The sequence below is a fragment of the Arachis ipaensis genome, chromosome B7 (genome assembly GCF_059453495.1).
Source record: "Arachis ipaensis isolate K30076 ecotype BB chromosome B7, ASM5945349v1, whole genome shotgun sequence".
NCBI lineage: Eukaryota > Viridiplantae > Streptophyta > Magnoliopsida > Fabales > Fabaceae > Arachis > Arachis ipaensis.
In genome coordinates this window covers 116,113,772-116,128,943 of record NC_142442.1, presented here as the reverse complement: position 1 = coordinate 116,128,943, position 15,172 = coordinate 116,113,772, and the positions used below count along the sequence as shown (strand labels likewise).

The following is a 15,172-nucleotide window of genomic DNA, read 5'->3' as shown; positions in this document are numbered from 1 at the left end:
ACAAAAGATAAGTATATAATATCAAAGGAAACTAGCCACGGCTCGTGGAGTTTAAGCCGGCTAGCCATATACAGGTATACAGAACCATACAGTAAAATCAGCTTATACAAGTTTTGTTCTCTCAAATGTAAGCCTCTAGGCAAAACAAAAATACAAAAGGAGATATGTATAAACAAATTAAACCAAAAAGACTCCAAAAGAATCCAAGATCCTCCGCTTCTGTCACCATCCAAAGCAACTCACTGAGGTGGGTTGCGACCTGCATCTGAAAAACACAACAGAAATATGGTATGAGAACCGGAGGTTCTCAGTATAGTAACAATGCCCAGTGATGTAGAATATAAGACCCCGGGATGCCAATGGCAATCCTAAGCTCCATATCCATCACAAGAGTTCAAACTTAAAGCATACTAAAACAAATAAGTATAAAATATAAACCTTAACATAACTAAACCGGGTAGTTCTATCTTAGAAGATTTCTATTCTAACCAAACACCGCTGTCCCACAGCCTTCACCAACCTATCCTCCATGCGATCCCATCACCACTGCCTTTCGAACCTCCTCAATCCCAGTAGAAAACACAATTACTTACAATGCAAGTAAATCACAAGTAAAAACATATAAGGCAAATAATTCAAATAGCAAATAGGCATGTTATACAAATAGACAAGCCATTTCAAGTAGTCAAAGCATACAAACAGATAGAAAATGCATATGATGAATGCCTGTCCTACTGGTTGGGGATATCACATTGTTGGTTCAACTGCCATCCCGACACATCTCCATGGAGACGTCACCCTTTGGAATCCTCATATGGGAACCCCCGAGATATAGTGCTCGGATCACTGTCCAGGTACCGGCGCCTGCACGCTCTAATGATCCGAAGGAATGCGAGCAGGATACTCTTGCCACCGACCTCGCATCTAAGCGCAAGCGGGACGAACCACCGCCCTTACGCCGCTGCCGCTACCTCGACAGGCGGGATCCAACCACAGCCCCTGCCGGGCGCATAGCGTCTCATAGTCTCAATATCAAAATGATACATTAGTGGTTTTCAGAAAACATTTTCAGTATAAGATGGATCCATCACTTCATCCAGAGACCTTGACTCTTTTTACCCACTGTTCATTCACATATCAGTTTCCAAACTCAACAATTCCTTAATTCTCATCTCCTTCATCATCCATTCATCACATACGTTGAACCACCTTCAGTACGCCAGAAACATAGGCCCTCCGTTTTCTACTTTCACAATTAATATCATCTAAAGCCCTTAAATTCTTTACCATGTTTTTAAATACCCAAAACTAGGCCCAAGAGTCTCAAAATGGTGTTATAGAAGCTTACAACCTTGTTAGGAAGGTGGAATAATTGAAAACAAAGTAAATTTTGAGAAACAGGGCGTGTGCGGCCGCACAGGGGTGTGTGCGTGTGCAGGCCCAGGAGATTTTAAAAGTGTGCATGCGCACAGGGGGTGTGTGCTTACGCACAGATACTAAAATCCATAAGGTCTGTTCACTCGCACAGGGTGTGCTAGCGCCCCCAACAGACTCCCCTTCCCGACTTGTGCGTGTGCACAGAGGTGTGTGCATCCGCACAGGTCGTAATTCTCCATTGATGTGTGCGCACATCAGCTGTGTTAGCGCTGCAACCAGTAGGCACTTTCCTAGCTGTGCGTGCGCACAGGTGTGTGCGTCCGCACAGAATAAGGTTTTCGCAGGGTTGTGCGCGCGCACAAGGCTATGCGTGTGCACACATCAGAAATCATAAAATTCTGCAACTTAGCATAATTTCAGATTTTTAACACCAACTTTGAATGATCATAAATTCTTCTACAAAACTCTAAATTTTACAAATGTTATATCAATTTAAATGGTTTTCAAAGATCTTTAATTCTAACCAAATTTCATCAAATTTTGAAAACCGAGGAAAAAGTTATGATCAGACAAAGTGCACCAAAAATCCCTTTTTACCCAACTTTCACATATACCCAAATCTACCAAATCCACAAGTCACATCCAACTAGATCAATACCTAAAGTCTATTTACAGCACAATTTACCCTCTTGGGTTACTATTCACCATTTTCAATCACCAAACCCCAAGTATATAACTCTAAAATCAATCCTTCATCAACACATTCACCAATCATCACTTTATCTCTATAAATTCTCATTTTCATCCTCATTCATACATTATATTAATATCCATCAATATGCAATCATTCAAAATCATAAATCATCATATCTCAACATAGCAACATCAATCCAATATACAACATCAACCAACTATCATCAACAACCATATAAATCCAACCTATCCTATAGGTCACTAGCCTAAGTGTCCATGAATATTATATACTACATAGAAGAAACCAAAACCATATCTAGGCCGATTTCCAATATGCCTTTAAACCAAAGTTAGGCACAAGCTAGGCTTTTCTAACAAAATCCAAGCCACCAACAATCACCAATAAGCTCCAACAAGCTCCAAACTCACCATAATCAAGCTATATATACATAATTCATCATAAATCAACCTAGGGTTTATCAAACTTAAAATTTCACAAGGGTTTAATGGCTCTTACCTTTTCCAATAGATTTGATAGAAAAAATCCAAGGCTAAGTGATAAACCCATATTTTATGATGTATTTTGTACTTAATTTGAGTGATTTATTCAATCCTTCACCCACTTATTCATATTAATTGCATGGTTTTACTTTTCCTTCCTTATTATGTGATGTATGTGAAAAACATGTTTTCTATGCTTTAAAATTAATTATTTTAATTACCTTTATTTCCATTCGATGCCGTGATTAGTATGTTGAGTAGTTCAGATCTTCTAAGGCAGGAATGGCTCATAGGATGGAAAGGAAACATACAAAAAATGGAAGGAAAGCACAAAACGGAGTTTCTAAAGAAATTGGCATCCACGTGATCGCATGGGCGACGCGGACGCATGCCAAGCGCGAATCAACAGCGACGCGGCCGCATGACTGACGCGACCGCGCGCCTTAAGCAAAACACATATGACGCGGCCGCATGACTGACGCGATCATGTGACAAGAAAAGCTCCGAATGACGCGACCGTGTGACCCACGCGGACGTGTGACAGAGGCCACGCACCAGAAATTGCAGAAAACGCTCCCAGCAATTTCTGAAGCCCTTTTTGGCCCAAATCCAAGTCCAGAAGGCATAGACCAGAGGTTATAAAGTGTGGGAATGCATCCTTTCAGAGGGAGCTCGCCAATTTAGTTACTTCTCATGATTTAGATTAGTTTTGAGAGAGGTTCTCTCCTCTCTCTCTTAGGATTTAGGATTTTTCTTAGTTTTAGGAGTGACTCTCAATCCCAGGTTTAATGTTCCTTTATTTTAAGCTTCCCTTTCACTTTTATGAATTCTTCTATGTTCCAGATTATTTGAATTAATGTTATTTGAGGTATTTTAGTTTAATATTGCTTTCTTTTATTTATACTATTATTGATTTTACTCTGAAGATATCGTTATTCCAATAGATTTACTTTTCCCCTTTTGGTCTTGGTTAAGAAATCAGTAACTCAGGAGTTATCTTAGCTCAATATAATTGATAACTGTTATCTTTGCTAATTGAACTGAACTTCAATAATCCCAACCTTTTCTTAGGAAATAAATAGGATTCGAAGATCAAGCTAATTAGTCCCTTGACTTTCCTTTGCTTTAGTGAAGGTCAACTAAGTGGAATTAAGATTCAATCTTCTTTATTATTGAGAAGGGTAACTAATCTGGACTTCCAATTTCTCATCCCTTGCCAAAATTTTGCTTTACAGTATTTATTTATTTTTAATTGCCATTTAAATTATTTGTCATATTTGTCCCTCATTCTTGAAACCCCAAATTTACAATCTCCATAACCAATAATAAGAACATACTTTCCTGTAGTTCCTTGAGAAGACGACCCGAGGTTTAAATACTCGGTTATCAAATTTAAAGGGTTTGTTACTTGTGACAACCAAAACGTTTGTATGAAAGGACTTTTGAAGGTTTAGAAACTATACTTGCAACGAGGATTTATCTGCAAATTTCTAGACCACGCAAAAGTTCCTCCTCCCCCTTCTTTCTTCTTCTTTCTCCTTCTCCCCCCCTCTCCGCCACTGCCCCCTTCACAACCACCACCCACCGCCGCCGCCCGTCCTAGCCGCGCCACCCCCATCCGCCACACACACACCTACCCCCTCCATCCCTCCTTTCCCCTGCCCCAAACAGCCGTGCCCACCACCGCCAGCCGCTGCGCCAGACGGCATCGCCACCACCCCCAGCCTCCTTTCTGCCCACTCTCCTTATTCGGCCTACCAGGTTCCGACAAATGCCACCCTTCTATCCGTAGTCGTTATTTTATTTTCTGTTTATGTTCATGTTTAGGCTAGTTAGATATGCATGTTGTAGTGGATTTTAGGTTGTTAGGTAGCCTAGGATGTGGTTAGTGGATTTAGGCCTGTTTACTTACACTGTTCATGTTTCTGTTTTCTCAAATTTGCAATTCTGCTGTTGCTGTGATGTTTGTTCATATGCTGTGATTTCTTATTTCATGCTGCTCTTTACACTGCATTTTCCTGTTTATATTCCTTATATGTAACTGCAAGCTTTAATTTTAATTAATATGAACTATTTGACTGCTGTTTATTTTCTGGGACAATCCAATTTTAGCCGGAATGCTGCCCAAATTTCTATAAAATGTTTTCATTCAAGTTTTGGTTTTGGCATTTTGAAATCTGCTTTCCTCTACTTTACCTAAACCCATTCATGAATGCCAGGCACGCATTCTTATTCTCTTTGATTTCCTGGTTCATATATTGCATTTTTGATGTTTGATTCCAATTTTTGCTATTTCTATATCTATTTGAATCATCATCAACCTGTTTTTCCTTGTTTGGTTATGAGTTACCTATCGCTTCTAATTATGAATGCTTGTTACTTAGAAACTTATCCTTATGCCACTTACCGTAACCCATTTTTTATTAACTCACTAATTCTAATTTCCTGAACTCTTTTTTTTTTAATTCTAACCAAACTAACCTTTTAAATTCTTTTTTCTGGTTTTTCACTTTCTTTTAACCCTCTAACCATGGCATACTGATAATTTTTCCTACTTAACATGCCTTCTATTACATTTTGGATTGTAAATTTTTCCTTTCGAATTTTTAACTCCTATACAATCCTTAATGCACTTCTCCTTAACTCATTTACCTCATTTTAATTCTCCTTTGCCACTGTGTGTTTCTTTTGCCTATTTGCCTATTTGTTTTCCTATTTTTTTATATATATCCTGGTTTTATATTTTTCAGGATGTCAGATACCCATAGAAAGGGAAAAGGAAAGGCTGCCACTGGCAAACGTAAAAGAGGAGCATCATCTATGTCTATCATAGATCTCATGCATGATGCCTCCTGGCGGGAGAAAAACTTCACCCCGTAGGAGAAGGCCGACCAGCTGCTCCCTGCTAATGACCCAGTAAAGTTTACAAATCGATACTGTGAGTTGAAGTATCCGGTATTCGCAAACTCCAGGAACCTATACCTAGAAAGGACCTTGAAGATCCCAGGAGAACTCCAGCAATACACCTTTGATCATATCAAACAAAGAGGCTGGTTCTTCCTGGAGAGACCCCTGACTGAGGTCAATGCATCTTGGGTTAGAGAATTCTACTGCAATTACTTCAAGACCTCCCTAGATGCCGTGAACCTTAGAGGAAAGCAGATTCTGGTTACTGAAGAGACAATAGAAGAGGTTTTGAAGCTTCTGCCTAAATCTGATTAGCCAGATGGTTATTAGAAAGCTGAGGAAGACATGTGCTTTCTAAAGTTTGATTGGGATGCAGTCAAGGCCCGGATAGCCCTTGACCCAACCGTTCTTTGGATTATGGGTCAGAACACCACCATGCCCAAGGAAATCAAGCGGGCATACTTGAATGATGAGGCTCGGCTGTGGCATCAGATACTTAGCAACTTCATTATGCCGAGTACTCACGAGACCGATATACCTGCCGCTATGATCACCCTCCTATGGTGTGTGATGGAGGGTAAGGACCTGTACCTGCCACGCTTTATCCGGTTCTACATGGCCAGGATCCACGTCCGAGGCACTCTTCCCTTTCCATACTTGATCACACAGCTAGGCCGTCGAGCTGATGTGCCTTGGGAGGATGCTGATGAGAGGCCACCTGCTGCAGAATGCAAGAAGATCATCCCGTACAGCAGGAACTTTCTGACCTTGGGCTACAGACCTATCGTCCTCACTGCTCCTGGTGACACTGCCACACCATCTGCCGGCCCCTCTTCCTCTACAGCTACACCTTCCACCACCACTGTGTCTCCACCTGCCCCAGAGCCCATTTATCATCTAGTGCACCGCCTGTTTCGACAGCTTGACCAGATGGAGCGTCGCAACAAGCGACGCTATGAGCACCTGAAGCTAATGATACGATCTGGCGACATCTCCTCCGAGCCCGACACACCATCCGAGGCATCTGAGGAGGAGGCGAATGCGCCCGAGGCAGAGACCCACCCACAGCAGGAGGCAGAGCAGGCAGGCACCCAGCAGGCAGCACACCATCAGGAGGCTCCGCCTCATATTCAGGCTATAGACCCTGAGATCCCTCTTCAGTCAGCACCCCCTCCACAACAGTCAGACCCTCAGATCACCACCTCAGAGACCCCAGCTACCCATCCTTCCAGTGATGACACCCCTTCACACCCTGCTTGACTGAGCATCAGGGACGATGCTACATTTTAAGTGTGGGGAGGTCGCCATCTCTGTCATATTATTTTGGTGAACCACTACAGACTCTTTTTCTTTTATTTTGGATATTTTTCTGTATTTTTCTCTTTATTTTTATTTTTATTTTTATTTTCTGAGTACTTATACATTGTTGTTTATGTATTTTTACTCCATTTCTGCATTTTGCATTTTTAGTTCATATTTTAGCCACTTAGTTTAGTTGCAATTCTAACTTATTAGTTATAGAAATTGTGGATTGATTAGTATAGTTTACCCTTTTTAGCATAAGATAACTCAGAATAGATTGAAAAGAAAAAGGAAGTAAACTAGAGACTTTAACAGAATCAAAACAACCCACACCTTGTATATATAGCATTACATGTTAGTTAACAACACTTCATCAAGGAGAAACACTAGAACTTTAAAGCCATTCAATATAAGTTTTACATTGAGAATAATGGGAATTTTTAACTAAACCTACATGACATACATAAGTGATAAATGATTTTTGAGCTAGAGAACACATACAGCACAATTTACCCTCTTGGGTTACCATTCACCATTTTCAATCACCAAACCCCAAGTATATAACTCTAAAATCAATCCTTCATCAACACATTCCCCAATCATCACTTTATCTCTATAAATTCTCATTTTCATCCTCATTCATACATTATATTAATATCCATCAATATGCAATCATTCAAAATCATAAATCATCATATCTCAACATAGCAACATCAATCCAATATACAACATCAACCAACTATCATCAACAACCATATAAATGCAACCTATCCTATAGGTCACTAGCCTAAGTGTCCATGAATATTATATACTACATAGAAGAAACCAAAACCATATCTAGGCCGATTCCCAATATGCCTTTAAACCAAAGTTGGGCACAAGCTAGGCTTTTCCAACAAAATCCAAGCCACCAACAATCACCAATAAGCTCCAACAAGCTCCAAACTCACCATAATCAAGCTAGATATACATAATTCATCATAAATCAACCTAGGGTTTATCAAACTTGAAATTTCACAAGGGTTTAATGGCTCTTACCTTTTCCAACAGATTTGATAGAAAAAATCCAAGGCTAAGTGATAAACCCATATTTTATGATGTATTTTGTGCTTAATTTGAGTGATTTATTCAATCCTTCACCCACTTATTCATATTAATTGCATGGTTTTACTTTCCCTTCCTTATTATGTGATGTATGTGAAAAACATGTTTTCTATGCTTTAAAATTAATTATTTTAATTACCTTTATTTCCATTCGATGCCGTGATTAGTGTGTTGAGTAGTTCAGATCTTCTAAGGCAGGAATGACTCATAGGATGGAAAGGAAACATACAAAAAATGGAAGAAAAGCACAAAACGGAGTTTCTAAAGAAACTGGCATCCACGCGATCGCATGGGCGACGCGGACGCATGCCAAGCGCGAATCAACAGCGACGCGGCCGCATGACTGACGCGGCCGCGCGCCTTAAGCAAAACACATATGATGCGGCCGCATGACTGACGCGATCGCGTGATAAGAAAAGCTCCGAATGACGCGACCACGTGACCCACGCGGACGCGTGACAGAGGCCACGCACCAGAAATTGCAGAAAACACTCCCAGCAATTTCTGAAGCCCTTTTTGGCCCAAATCCAAGTCCAGAAGGCATAGACCAGAGGTTATAAAGTGTGGGAATGCATCCATTCAGAGGGAGCTCCCCAATTTAGTTACTTCTCATGATTTAGATTAGTTTTGAGAGAGGTTCTCTCCTCTCTCTCTTAGGATTTAGGATTTCTCTTAGTTTTAGGAGTGACTCTCAATCCCAGGTTTAATGTTCCTTTATTTTAAGCTTCCCTTTCACTTTTATGAATTCTTCTATGTTCCAGATTATTTGAATTAATGTTATTTGAGGTATTTCAGTTTAATATTGCTTTCTTTTATTTATGCTATTATTGCTTTTACTCTGAAGACATCTTTATTCCAATAGATTTACTTTTCCCCTTTTGGTCTTGGTTAAGAAATCAGTAACTCAAGAGTTATCTTAGCTCAATATAATTGATAACTGTTATCTTTGCTAATTGAACTGAACTTCAATAATCCCAACCTTTTCTTAGGAAATAAATAGGATTCGAAGATCAAGCTAATTAGTCCCTTGACTTTCTTTTGCTTTAGTGAAGGTCAACTAAGTGGAATTAAGATTCAATCTTCTTTATTATTGAGAAGGGTAACTAATCTGGACTTCCTATTTCTCATCCCTTGCCAAAAGTTCGCTTTACAGTATTTATTTATTTTTAATTGCCATTTAAATTATTTGTCATATTTGTCCCTCATTCTTGAAATCCCAAATTTACAATCTCCATAACCAATAATAAGAACATACTTCCCTGCAGTTCCTTGAGAAGATGACCCGAGGTTTAAATACTCAGTTATCAAATTTAAAGGGGTTTGTTACTTGTGACAACCAAAACGTTTGTATGAAAAGACTTTTGAAGGTTTAGAAACTATACTTGTAACGAGAATTTATCTGCAAATTTCTAGGCCACGCAAAAGTTCTCTCATCACTAAGCAAGGATTAGAGCAAACCTAAACATCCAAAATCATAAAAACTCACTTAATCACAAACCCTAAGAACCGAAATTTTGGAGAGAAGAATAAAAAGGATTTCGTGGTTACCTCTCTATTTTCTTGTATGAGTTTTGTAGAGCTCTTCACATGGAACACGTAGCCACAAACGGTGCGGTGATTGGAGTTCTATAGTTCAAGATATGAGCTTTGGAAGATGATGATGAATAGTGTTAATGGAGTCTCTCTTCTCCCTCTCTTCTCAGCTGGTGGTGTGTGTTAGTGAGTGTGTTGTGGCTGATGGATTCACTTAATGAACCCTTTTATATGTTGGGCTTGGGGCCAACTTGGGCCCGGTCCAATCCGTTAGCGTTTTTGCCCGTTTGGCCTAACTTTGGGCCAAACCTTTAAAATTAACGTCCGGTTTTCCATTTCTAATATTTTTCTAAGGTTTTTGACGGTTTTCACTTTTTCTCGTGCGGTACCGGGCAGACTTGAATCAGTTCAACCGGTTCAACTGCCGGTTTGCGGTTTTTTACAGTTTTTCGTAGAAAGCACATTTTCTGACTCAGAAAAACCCATTGAGTCCAAAAATCACCTTTAAATCCTCAAATTCTCACTCTAACTTTTCGGAACATAATTTAGGCAATTAATTACTTAATTAACCGGTTGATTTATTGCGGTTCTTACATTCTCCCCACCAAATAAGAAATTTTGCCCTCAAAATTTGAATTACCTGAGAAAAGCTCGGGATAATCCTTTTGCATCTCAGACTCCAATTCCCACGTTTGCTCCTCAACTCCTGCTCGCTTCCAAGCAACTTTGACCAACGAGACTTCTTTTCCTCACAGCCTTTTTATGCTAGTGTCATCGATCCTCACTGGGGTTACTTGAAAGGTTAAGTTCTCCCTCAACTCAACCGACTCAGGCTCCAACACATAAGCCACATCCGACGTGTACCTGTGGAGTTATGACACGTGGAATACGTCATGCAGGTTAGACAGATGAGGTGGCAAAGCAACTTGATACGCCATCGGCCCGAATCGCCTTAAAACCTCAAATGGTCCTATATACCTCGGATTCAACTTCTTGGTCTTGATTGCTCTTCCAATCCCAGTTGTTGGTGTAACCCTCAGGAGCACATGTTCTCCCACTTCAAATTCCAACAACTTCCTTCTCTGGTCCGCATAACTCTTCTGTCGACTCTGAGCAGTTAGAATCCTTGCAAGAATCTTCTTAATGTTTTCAGTAGTCTCCGCTATCAAATCAGGACCCAAAACGCTTGCTTCACCGGATTCATACCAACAAAGTGGAAATTGGCACTTCCGTCCATACAAGGCCTCATACGGAGCCATCCCAATGCTCGCATGAAAGCTATTGTTGTACGCAAACTCCACCAATGGCATGTAACGGTCCCAACTTCCGGGTTGATCCAGAACACATGCTCTCAGCATATCTTCTAACGTCTGATTATTCCTTTCCGACTGTCCATCCGTTTGCGGATGATATGCGGTACTGAGACATAGTTTCGTACCGAAAACTCTTTGGAAAGCTCCCCAAAACCTTGATGTGAATTGGGGATCGCGGTCCGATACTATGCTCGACGGCACACCATGCAACATTACTATCTCCTTTATGTACAACCTTGCTAACTCTTCCATGGAATAGTTTACTCGAATAGGAAGAAAATGAGCAGATTTGGTTAAGCGATCCATGATCAGCCAAACCGCATCAAATCCTGACCTAGTCCTCGGTAAACCGGTCACAAAATCCATTGCGATTCCTCCCCACTTCCACTGAGGAATTCCAAGAAACTGTAGCATCCCTGACGGTTTCTGATGCTCTACCTTCATCTTCTAACAGGTCAAACACTTGGACACCGTTGAAGCTACATTACCTTTCATCCCAGGCCACCAGAACATCTTCTTTAAGTCTTAAAAAACATCTTCGTGCTTCCTAGATGAAAAGAAAACCCACTGATGTGAGCCTCTGACAAAAGTCTTGCCCCAAATTCCAAACATCCGGTATGCAAAATCTCCCCTTGTATTTCCACAACCCTTCATCATTCTTGGTGTAATCTCCAAGCCTCTTTTCAGTAACTAGTTGGAATAATTGCTAAAACTTCTGCTCATCTTAATGAGCCCTTTGTATCTCTGATTTAAACGTGCTTGAGATTTGTAACTGGTTCAAACAAGCTCTTCCGGCAACTTCACCAATATCCAGCTTAAGATCCACAAACTTATCCACTAGCTCTTCTTCCTTGATTCTCATCCAAGCTATTGTCAAGAACTTCCGACTCAAAGCATCTGCTACCACATTCGTCTTTCCAGGATGATAGCTCAACTCGAAATCATAATCTTTAAGCAACTCCATCCACCTTCTCTGGCGCATATTAAGCTCTTTCTGATCAAAGATGTACTTGAGACTCTTATGATCAGAAAAGACGCTAAACTTTACTCCGTACAAGTGGTGCCTCCAAATCTTCAATGCAAATACAATCGCTGCTAATTCCATGTCATGAGTTGGGTAATTCACCTCATGCGGTCTCAGCTGACGCAATGCGTAAGCCACCACATTCCGGTGTTGCATCAACACGCAACCCAGACCCTTCAAAGAAGCATCACAGTATACTTCAAAGGGTTCATGCGGTTCCGGAAAGATTAAAATAGGTGCTGCACGTTAAATTCTGCTTCAAAGTCTGAAAACTCTCTCGCCTTCCACTGTGTCACTCTGATTATCGTCGTTAAGAATCCAAAGATTTTTCCTTAAACCAAATACCGATTTGTAATATTTTTCAAAACCTTCAAAACAAGTTCAATCTAAATGAGTCCATTGTTAAAACCTTATTAAAAGAGTCAAAAATATTTTATTTGTAAATCAATAATCTTAAAGCATGATTTTCCTAAATTCATTGAAACCCTTAAATCAAAACCTTTCCATTTGAATCCCTTTTGGATAAATTAAATTTTGCAAACCAAAATCACAAGTTAACAAAATCTTAGGACTCACCTTCCCTTTTAAATTGTATCATTTGATCGAAAGTTCCAATCCTAGTTTCAAAACCAAATTATTTAAAACAAAGCTCCAAACCAAATTTGAAAATCATTTTAAACCTTAAAACTGCAAAAATTATAGTTTAAAAACCACAAAGGCGTCAGTCGGTATTTCTGTTACCATTAGTGCTGAACCGCACCCATCACCCATACAGGGTACCGACAAGACTTCTAGTCATGCCTGGTAACCATTCTGGCATGTCCACTCTGATCGTTCGTCATCACAAGTCCGAAATCCTCGGCTACTGCCACTAGGATCCTTTTTTTTTCCCATGGTTTACTCTCAACACAACTCTAAGCCCTTGTAATCCTAACAGTGACTTTACAGAGATAGAACTAGGTTATCCTCAAATCCAAGCAATATAATACTCAAGGCATACTCTTACCTTTCGTCGGAAGGTTCGACCTCGGCGTATCACATGCATCCACGGTACACACACAGCCTGACTGTTGATTCTGACCTTCATCTCGGTTCCTCCTGCGGTGACAATACTTAGATATATATTCAGGTTTCCCACATGCATAGCATCAACCATTTCCTTTCGCCTGACGAAACTGGGCTTTGTTGTCCCCTCTGCAGTTTCCTTGACCTTGCAGATACTGAGGAGTATGTCCATCTTTCTTGAAGTTCTGTCCCCTTGGTCCGAGGTAATCATCGTATTTTCTACTAGTGTTTCTGATGGATCCATATTTGATGATGATTTTTGGTTAGAATTGGATGGATTTTCATCATATAAACTTGCACTTATTCCCTTGAATAGCATGCTTTTGAACTTTCCTCCCAAATTGCGCTTGATTATGAAAATGTGCTCTTTTGTGCCTAATTTAATCTATTTTATTCCAACTGCCTTCCATTTGATGCCTTGATATTGTTTGTGAATGATTCCAGGTGTATAAGGTAGGAATGGGTTGGAGAAAATGGAAAAAGAGCATGCAAAGTGGAGGAAACATGAAGAATCAAAGGAGATGAGTTCGGAGACCTGTGCATGCGCACGGCTGCTTGTGCGTACGCACAGCCGTCCAATCAGAGCACGTGGATTGTGTCGAGCGCGTCGCGTGTCCATTCAAGCATTGCCTAGTGTGTGTGCGCACGGCTGCTTGTGCGTACGCACAGGACTAGATTTTTCGCACAGGTGTCTGCACATGACTTCGTTAAAATGACACGTGACTCGCGATTTGGGGGCTTTGGAGGCCCATTTCTGAAGTCTTCTAGCTCATATTGGAGGGAAAATGAGTGACATAACATAGCATATCATTAGTATAGTTTTAGGAGTAGTAGTAGGAAGCTTTAGTTAGTTTTTCTCTAAGTTTTTCATCATCTCTATTAGGGTTTATATTAGGGTTTTACATTCAAGTGCCATTTCCATTTTTTATCTTGGATTTTGCTAGTTTTCATTGTAAGTATTCTCTTGTTATTACTCTTTATAGTTACATTGTCATTACTCTTTCTTCTAATTCAAGTTATAGTTCAATTTTGCTTCTCTCTTACAATTTTAACTTCTTATTGATGAATTTGATGTTTGATATTTGTTTCATGCTTTCTTGTGTTATTCTTGTTGATTGAGATTAATTTTTGCTTTTAGTTTCAAGCCTTTTCTCATTTTCTCCATGTTTAAGGTTTTTGCCCACCCAGTGTTTGACAAAATGTCAAAAATGGTTTTAGGCTAAATTTTTTGTTCTTGGCTTGGGTAAAGTGGGCAATTGGGTTTCTAGAGTCGGAATGTCCAATATTTAGTTTTAATTCTTAGATTGTTAATTGTTCTTGTTCCCACTAACGCTAAGTTGTTGCTAAGCCAATTAGCAAGCAATTTAGGATTTGTAGGTTGGGAACACTTATGCTTATTTAACTTACCTTCCGATGTGAGGGTTGATCAAGTGAGATTAATCCATCATAATTGTCATAGTTGTGGTTCCAACAAGGAAAGGACCCTTAGCTCACTCCAAGCCAAGACTCTTTTTGATGCTTTCAATCTTTCATACATTTCCATGTTAATCTCTTTTATACTTTACTTGTTTATATTACATAGTCGGTTCTTTAATTTATTCATTAGTTCAATCATTACAATTTTGCATGTTCTTTTATTGCTTTATATGTTCATTTCTTCATTGACAACCACTTGATCACTACAACCGGATTTGCACACTCATTGTTCTAAAGTACTCCTTGGGAGACGACTCGGGAGTCAAATACTCTCGGTTTTGAATTAGTTTTGAATTGTGACACATCTTGTGAATTTCCAACTTGATCGGTGGCAAACTTGTTGGGTTAAGACTATACTTACAATGCTAACTCCAATTTTTGGATAATCGAGTTCCTAACCTATATGCATATTGGCCGCTCGCATATCAAATTATAGCGCCGTTGCCGGGGAGTTCAATTTAAGTGCAATGAGTGCTACAATTTTAGTTGTTGTAAATATGTGAATAGTATAAATATTTGATTTTTGATTTGCTACTTAGCACTAATTGGTAGGAGGCGCCTCCATCTTAGTATTGATAGCAACTAACACTTTTTGTTTGTTTAGCCCTAGACGAGTGGATATAATTAGAACATATATGCCCATTTGTTCATTGCTTTTGTTGATATTATTGCCTTCTATTTTTCCTATTCATCATGAACTATCACCCTTTTGGCTTGGAGTCTAGTTGTTATCATGTTGTAGGAGGTAGCAATTCCAACGTTGGTTCACCTCAAGGTATGGGATGTCAATTCGAGGAAGGGTCACAAGCAATCAACTCTTGGCAACAAGGACCGTTGCGAGGGCCCTACGATCCTAATGTCTATCAACCTCTCACAC

The 15,172-nt window shown here is 39.8% G+C and overlaps 1 protein-coding gene across 1 annotated transcript; it reads right to left on the bottom strand.

Moving 5' to 3' along the window:
- Positions 1-10,166: 10,166 nt before the first annotated feature.
- On the bottom strand, positions 10,167-13,063 carry LOC148553833 (uncharacterized). Its single transcript, XM_088494894.1, has 4 exons — positions 12,761-13,063; positions 10,733-11,177; positions 10,396-10,606; positions 10,167-10,281 (listed from the first exon to the last, which is right to left on the bottom strand). The coding sequence occupies exons 1-4, from the start codon at positions 13,061-13,063 to the stop codon at positions 10,167-10,169; spliced, it is 1,074 nt and encodes a 357-aa protein (XP_088351020.1).
- Positions 13,064-15,172: the final 2,109 nt, after the last annotated feature.

Coding starts and splice junctions, on each gene's coding strand:
- LOC148553833 (XM_088494894.1), bottom strand. CDS start 13,063: ATGGATCCATCAGAAACACTAGTAGAAAATACGATGATTACCTCGGAC. Junction 11,178..12,760: donor GTCGAACCTTCCGACGAAAG/GTAAGAGTATGC, acceptor TTGACCTGTTAG/AAGATGAAGGTAGAGCATCA. Junction 10,282..10,395: donor ACCAAGAAGTTGAATCCGAG/GTATATAGGACC, acceptor ATAACTCCACAG/GTACACGTCGGATGTGGCTT.